At 39.5% G+C, this 8,498-nt stretch overlaps 1 protein-coding gene across 1 annotated transcript; it reads right to left on the bottom strand.

Moving 5' to 3' along the window:
- Positions 1-548: 548 nt before the first annotated feature.
- PRDX4 (peroxiredoxin 4) lies at positions 549-6,671 on the bottom strand. The gene is made up of 6 exons (XM_009702850.1): positions 6,532-6,671; positions 5,400-5,516; positions 4,701-4,823; positions 3,924-4,054; positions 2,253-2,287; positions 549-669 (listed from the first exon to the last, which is right to left on the bottom strand). The coding sequence occupies exons 1-6, from the start codon at positions 6,669-6,671 to the stop codon at positions 619-621; spliced, it is 597 nt and encodes a 198-aa protein (XP_009701152.1). The 3' UTR covers positions 549-618.
- Between the last annotated feature and the right edge of the window lie 1,827 nt (positions 6,672-8,498).

The raw sequence follows: 8,498 nt of genomic DNA, 5'->3' as shown, positions 1-8,498 counted from the left end.
CATATGCACTACCAATACAAACAAACATGGAAAAAATTACTGGTTCAGCTCTTGAATCACATGAACTGGCATAGCTCTGTTTTTTTCAGTGCAGTTGTACTGATTTATGTAGCGTAGGGTATGTTCTTCGTAGTTTAAAAATGTTTTCCAGCTTTGGACAGACTGGAAATTTAATTCAGCAACGGTAACTTATTTCTGGCATTTGAGTTGGTCTGTAGTCCAGAGGCAACAGCAGCTAATGTACCGTAACCAAGTGGCTCTTTTCCAGCTGTGGCCCCTAGAATGTGACCAAGCAGAGAAGATTTTTGCAGAAATTAAGTAATCTATCAATAGCAAGAGTCATGAATGTAAGCCTGAGATGCTAAGAGAAGGAAATTTTAGGAAAACCAAGCATCTAAACAAGACTTGCAGGGAAACGTGTATTTTGTAATGATATTCTCAGATAACTAATGAGGTACCCGTGCTTCACATAGGTTAGACTCCTGTTTAAGCAACAAGACCTTTAATGGTCTACTGCAGTTACATATTAGTCAAACTCACAAAAGTAACAAAATTAATGAAATTTTATTGGCAAAAATCAAGTTGAATGTGACCTATGTAATTCAACAGAAGCAAGCCTCAGTTTAGTTTATCAAAATACTTCAGTTTTCCAGCTGGATCTGGAATTATCTGTGCAAGAAAGAAAATGAAAATGTTAGTCAAAAACCAAAATCACACCAACACAACAAACTATAAAACCAGAACAGCATAGTACTTCATAATATGATGCTCAGGCCAACCCATAAGCAACACTGGAGAGTAATTTATTGTTGACTTGGGGCTAGATTACTGTTCATCTCTAATGGTACCTAAGGGCAGTGGCAGAAAGGTGTAACTGGGGGAAGAGAGAGTGCAGCCTACCAAAGGAAGAATCCCAAAGGACAGTTGGGAGCACACACATCTATGTTGCCTGCCCCAAAAGCAAGATATTTTAATAAATTAACATGTGTAATCACAAGAGTCTTAGAATTTACTTACAGTTCTTCCCTTGGCCACCACACTCTCATGGCTTCCTCTGGTTTGATCTAATTAAATCAAGCACATTTAGAAGGCATGGCGACATCTTCGAGAAAGGCCTTTGGAGTTACTCTGCCATTTAAATTTTCTGCATCTTTTGCACCGAGGAGAAAGGTAATGCTTACGTATTGTTTCAGATCTTTAAACTGGTAGCATTGCAGCTGTTATCTCAGCATTGTAAGACTTTTTTAGAAAATACGTTAACATTGTGTTATTTAGGTGATTCACGTTTACAGAGGACAGAACTTTTCAGTGCCAAAATACGTTAGGCCAGCCAGTCCTCTTTCATTTTAGTGTCTTAATATCCAGCTTCTCTGACTAAGACACTCCTCTGCTACCTTGAAAGAAGTGACTCCTAGCCTCCAGCCATCCTGGGAAGTTGTCACATCCAGCAAAGAAACATGGTTGAACATTCCAGTGTTTTTTTACTATCAATTACAACGTGTTCACTACTCTGCTTAGAGGCTGCTGGGACCTGCTTTTTGTTGAGGCAGCTCTTAAACAACAGCCCTCTGTCATCACCACATGGTTCAGAAGAAAGCCACCAGCTCAAATAAATGCCAGTGATCTCATCTGAACTCCAGTGGAAGTTTCATTATTCTGCTGAGGCTTGATCCAAGCCAGAGAACACAAGTTCCATGGGTGACATGGAAGCCCAGCCCTACTGCTTGTAGTCACACGTAGGCGAGTAGTAACAAAGGAGGAAGAGCTATTGCACAGCAAAGCAGTGCTCTCTGCTGGAGTTCTGATAGTGGCAAGGTGGCTCTGTCAGATACCACAGCAGCCTGGGAACTTGGGTTTTTCTTTCTTTGGGTAGTGCCTAGGATCCACAGTAAGGCTCAACAGAACCAAGAATTTATAATGGACAAGTAACTGAGAAGACAGGCCAGACTCAAGAGCTTCCAACTTCCTCTCACCAGGTGTTACTAAGAAAAACGTTCTTGATCATGAACTCATTGCTGCTCAAGAGAGTTTTGTTCATACACAGGGAATTTGAAACAACTGAAATACGTCCAGTGTGAGGGAAACGAGCTCCTAATGAAATCAGTAGTAATCTAAAAGCTCTAACTATAATAATGCGAGTTTGCGCATATCATCTCACTGAAAGTTGCCAAGATTTTGGATTTGGCTTTAGTGGAAGTGGGAATTGAGTGTTTTTTAGCAGTAGATACATTTAAATATAAACAGTGACTTACCGTTTCGCTGCCAGGTTTCCAACCAGCAGGGCAAACTGGAAAAACAAAAGGACAAAGTTAATGAAAGTATTTTTACACACAATTACTTTTGTGCACTTAATACTCACGTTCTGAACTTGAAGCAGAACAGCACACAAGGGTCACATGTAAATATCTGCATCTATTAAATGATGCAGTTTTCTTTATATGTGGGATGGTGTTGTAACAGTTTATACCCGATACCATCTACCACTTCTGTTAACTGGAAACTGCATCTCTGGATGGGTCTCTGTGCCTTGGTTTAATTCTCGTGCCCTTTCAGACAAAGTCCTAGCAAAGCAGTATCTGAGAATGAACACCTATTCTAGTAGAAACAAAACTTTCTTCATAAAATTCAGGTGACTACACGGAGATGTACCTTTCTTTAAAACCAATGCTAGGGGAAAATTTTTAGCAAAGAAATCAGTTCCAAGATTCCACAAGAGACTGAGTGATTTTATTTGACGCCTTGCTCAGGAGTAAAGGGGTTATAGCACGCGGTTAACAGGTGTGGCTGCGAGCCTGTGACCACCTGTGCAGTCGCACATTCTGGAGCGAAGCTCCTACCTGTTCAGAGCTCGCCCTCTGGGGCTTTAGCCCAATGAGTTATGCCATATCGCACTGCTGTCATTAAGGCATGCTGGCAGGCAAAATGCCACAAAGGCAATTAGAAACGGTGCAGAACTTCATTTCCTATTCTGTGCAAAGAATCCAATACGGCATCTGGGGAGGCTCTTCTCGGCATTTTTTTAGCTGGAAAAAAGCATGGTGCTCTGGAAACACACTGCAAATCAATATTCTGTAAGACAGCTTTGTAACTAAATGAGGCTGAATTTCCTTAATCAAATGTGCGTAGCCTAAGTATCAGCATTTATCTTTTTAAATCTACAGCAAAGCATAGTAACGATTTGTACCTTCAGACAAAGGTACTTTCAAATGCCAGGTGAAATTGACTTGAAGTGGAAGTTAAGATGCTGAACATGTATACTAATATTTAAACAAATATTTAAATTTGTGCTTATTTAAACAAATAAGCTTATTTAAACACATTATTTAAGGAAATGTGAGAAGTTCCCTCTATGCTTGAACTGAGGGAGTAGGAATTCTTGAGACAAAGTAATGATATGAAGCCAGTGAAAGCTTTGCTGTCAGGGGAAGATGATCACATAGCACTTGTAAAGAAAGCACAAGTAATGGTAGTCTAACTTTCATAGCATCACCATGTACCTTGACGTGACGCGCTCTCAATTACTTGTCACAGATCCTCAGTGAATGACACAGGACAAGGATGGCCTGCGTCTCCATTATTTTAGTATGCAAAATGTACTGCAATACTGGGCCTGATTCCTCACAGGCTCATATTGTGTGCAGGTTTATGCTTGCGACAGATGGTACATAAAGCCTTAATTCAGACTAAGGAATGCTTTATGCTCTGCATTCTCATGGATGTGAAGCAAAATGTCAATTACTATTCTAGAAACAATATATGGAGGTACAGAGACCGCAGAATCTTCTAGCAGGGCAATCAAACCACTTCACTCACTCCATGAGACTAGTTTCTAATGCTACTGAGTACCTTTCTTCCGAAAAGCTACAAATACAGCTCAAATCTAAGTAAACCAATCTTCAACATGAAAGTATTTAAAAGAGCACCTTCTCCATGTTTGTCTGTGTATTGGAATGCTTGTACTAAACGAAGCGTTTCATCCACTGATCTCCCAACAGGAAGGTCATTCATCGTGATCTGTCGAAGAATTCTCTTATTGTCAATGATGAAAAGGCCTCTGTGAAAACATTTTTTGGTGCGTGTTAGGAAACAGAACTAATTACTGTGTTGTGTTTATGCACTATTTTGTGTCTGCTGGATGGGAGGAATTTGGTGTCTGCAAACACCATACAATACCCACCACCCTAGAATACTGGTAACCTACTCTCCTTTACCTGGGGTATCAGATGACATGAGCTGAGGGGAAGTTAAAAACAAAAAAGGGTACTTCTCTGCAGAACATCAAACTAAGGTTTGACAGGCCCTGACAGGGGATGCTGCAGATGATATGATGTTACAGGGATCCCAAAAGCAACTAATCAAGTTTATGAAAGATGTATCTCTTGGGGCCGTTAGTTACCCTTAGTCTTGTCTCCACTTGGACTTGGGAGGCCCCAAGTAATGGCAGTTCTGAGGAATTCTGCATGTTTGCCCTGCCCATGGTATCTGCTGATGACTATTGTTAAACAGGACATTAACCTTGACCCCTGTTCTGACTCGTTCTGACGATTTGTTTGTGTTCATCCGTATTTATTTTGTCTCTCAGTATGAATCCCCAAACAAAAATCTGCTCTCAAAGAAAAATTTCAAATGCTTCTTTAGATATAAAGTAGCAAGTACTACCCCAGCAAAAAATAAAAAAGCACTTTAACCAAGTGAAATACCTAAGTGTATGCCCTTGATCTTCCAGATATACTCCGTAGTCCTTTGAAATTTGGTGCGTCAAATCTGAAAGAAGTGGAATCTTCATAGGTCCGAGTCCTCCTTGTTTTCGAGGAGTATTAATCCTTTGAAAGAAATGAGATACAGATGTATTTCTCATTAACATTTATATTCCCTGCACAAAGTTTGAAGTCACAAACCAGAACAGTACAGACAGAAGGATTTAGTGCAAGTGACATTTTTTTTGTTCTGCACGCAACGGAGAGGAATACTATTTATGGTCCGAGCAAAATGTTCAGTAGATTTTGCAGGTTTTGGCCACATCTATTAATAATGACCTCTTTCTTATCAGTCATATTTGATTTATACCAACGTGCTCATGAACTGGGACAGTGTGACGCATTTACAGATACTTGCATCCTTACCTCCTTTTTTTTTTTGCATTTGTAGTATTTTTTGGACTGAGACATGATGTATTTCAAGCAATACAAATTAAACAAGCTTCAAAGATAAAGGTACTTTCATGCAATAGGGTTAAAAATTTTTACTGCTGAAAAATATTTTAAACATTCATATCAATAGCATCACGCTTTTACACATTATGGTATAGCTACATAGGCTAAAAAATCTGGGGATACTGTTCTTCAGCAAAGATGGAGCCATGACTGATTTGTAGTGAAAGACAAGGATAAGATACATACCATGCTAGGTGAGTGAACTTTGAGTCCACAGAACATGCTACTACTTCGGTATTTATTGCTCTGAATTCTTCAATTCTGTCACTGAAGGCGATTATCTCAGTTGGACATACAAAGGTACTAGATAATTTAAGACAAGATAAAGTCAAAATTTCATGAAACATCCAGTAAGTTCTCTGTTTAACTTAAAATGGTGGATTTATCATAAATGATTTCAGCTTTTACTTATTTTTTATTGCTTCTTCAAGTATTTAACTGACATGCTGCCTGACAAATCTTCCAGCCTGAGACTCTAGCTTAGTTACAAATCATTTATCACTGAAGATTATAAACCTACCGTTAGCTTACAATCTGAGTTAAAGTGTTTTTACGGTTACTTTCTTTTAGACTTTATGACTATGAAGTGGCTGAATTGAAGCAAAATGAGCCAATTTTTTTCAGAGGGACATACTATAATTTGTTGTTACCATGCATGTCTTCAAGCTTTAACTAGCCTGACGTGAACTTTTTCCACTACAGAAGAAATAAAGTGGTAAGATCACAATTTCTAGGGCCTTGAAGCTAATGGCCAAGAGCCACGTTACTTCCTTTATAATATTAAGGCAGTTATGCATCTCTGTCCTCTTCTCCTCATTTTATGGAAAAGAATGGGATTGTCTGGTAGAAAGCAGAGACGTTTTCACTCAACCAGTGAAGTTACTGCATTCCAAATAAAGGAAAGTAATGTTAAATGTTCTTAGGATGTCATGGGATGAGCTGAAAGGGAAAATGCCACATCCTAGATATACATACACTCGAGAAAATATAGATGGGATGCCGTCTTCCATTCGCAGCAGTGATTTACAGCATCATACAGAACGTAAAGGTTGCCTGACTGGGTACTACAGACTGAAAGTTATTTTTTTGTGTGGAGACACAAAATAGCGGACACACTTGTTAGGACAAAGATTGTGTTACAATTTTACCAGTGCATGATGAAAACACAAATGCAAAGAATATATTTTCTTCTGTCACTCCTTTCTTCTCCCTTAACCCCTTACCAAACAAAAAAATAAGACCTCAAAAAAAGAGAGAAATTAATGAATAACAATTCTAGCGTAGCTCCACTCAGTATGTCTAGAGTGGTCTTACTTACAAGTCAAGAGGATAGAAGAAGAAGACAAGATATTTTCCTTCATAATCCGTTAATTTCAGCTCTTTAAACTCTCCATTAATGACTGCTGTTCCTTCCCAGTAAGGCGCTGGCTTGGAGACTGAAGTACAAAGAACATTCATTTAAAAGTCAGAATACGAAGCACATGTTGAAACAAAGCTGTCAATAGCGAGCTCGTGTGCAAGGACAACTGTTCCTCCTCTAGCCTGGAAAACAACCTACTGCATACAGTTACAAAATGAAATTTCCTTACCACCTTAAACAGAGGTTGCAGAATGATGAAATGTAGGTTTCAGTACACATGGAAAGTAAATAATTTGACCAACTTGTGCTTCTACATGAGCCCTGCGAATTACTGATAATCCAGGCCACACAAACCTTATCTGGGCACACCGAACAAACCACGTGTGCGCTGCCAGCTCGTGGCAGAACAGCTGCTAGACTGAAGGGGAAGCTGTCTCCAATTTCAGAAACCCTCACTATTTTGTTATGAATAGCTGTTGTGAACCAGAAGTATAAGATGGTTCAAATTCATATTGTTACTTTTTAGCCATGAAAAAGTACTTGGAATTCCAGTCCACAAAAAATACATGCTATAACATGTTTAGAAACAAACGTCTAAAAATGCAGTGTATATTTATTAAATTACAACTCCTAAGCAAATTGTAACTTGAAAATAGTTGTGTTTAAAAAAAAAATCCACTTAGAATGGATGAAATGTATTTACTATCCCTTTTGAAAACGGGATTAACTTTGAATTTTAAATATTGAAAATGATTCTGCCAGACACTATTTTCATAGTAATGTGAATTCTGAGACAAAGGATAGGGTATGCTGGAGATACAAGGTGATCTAAATGCACTCGTGATGTCAAGGACATTGACATACAGCTCCAGGAAATTAGGGAAATGCTGCTGAGAAAAATATATGGAATCTTAATTATTATCTGGATGACGACTGCCCTGTTTGGCTCTCCTTTTCTTAGGACAATCCACAGCTGTAGAATATAGTTAGTGAGGCTGTATAACAAGGAGTACAAAAAATACCCCAAATCATCAGACAGTGAACAGGAAGACAGTGGTCTTCAGTTTCACTTGGTATAACCCACAAGGGACGCAGCAGTACAAGTACAGACAGTCAGCAGGTATGACTGATAATTTCGGTTTACATTTTTTGAAGAAATGCTCTTCTTCCTCTGAAGTCTTTTGAAGAATTCTTTCTGATCAGATTTCAAGCCCTGGACTTCTAACAGTTTTTTTGAGCCTCTGCAGGTATGGGACTATTTTCAAGTGAAAGCAAGGATTAATCTCCAAGTTATTTCAAGTTCTCCAAAAATGTTTCAAATACATTGCTCTTTACAAAACAGTGACACTCCGAATTGTAGCAAAACGTTCTCTTCTACTGACCTTCAGATTTGGAGGGAGAAGGAAAAGAAATAAAGTATGTTGTATCTTGACCCCTTTCAAAATTAAGGTGATTTTTTGGGGGGTTAAGAACACTTGTCTGAAATGCTGTAATACCTTACATCACAAAGGGAGGAAAACCAAACAGTATTGGTTACAACGGCCTTGGCTAGTTTTCCATTTTTTTTTCACAGCATCCGTTTGCAAACCTTTAAAACAGAAGTCATGCCCTGGCTCGGTAGAAGAAAAGGATTTAAAGCGGTAAATTCTCAGAGCGAAGATGATTGTTTCTAGACAACTGTTCCGCAGAACGGGACTTCTGGCGAGGAGCGAGCCCTGGGCAGAGGCCCCCGCACACCTCACCGCACGCCGGCACAGGTGCTCACACCCAGCGCTGCCGCACAAGCGAGGGGCGACCCAAGCCCTGTAACACCCGCTCCGCGTTACGAGAGGCGGCCGTTCGGTGTCTCCAACGGCGGCATGAGCACGAAACACCTCCGTATGGTGTTTAAGGCCTTTCCCTTAACTCTGCGCCTGCAGGGACAA

The sequence above is a fragment of the Cariama cristata genome, unplaced genomic scaffold, assembly GCF_000690535.1.
Source record: "Cariama cristata isolate BGI_N322 unplaced genomic scaffold, ASM69053v1 scaffold5936, whole genome shotgun sequence".
Classification (NCBI taxonomy): Eukaryota; Metazoa; Chordata; class Aves; order Cariamiformes; family Cariamidae; genus Cariama; species Cariama cristata.
This window is presented reverse-complemented; position numbering and strand designations above follow the sequence as displayed.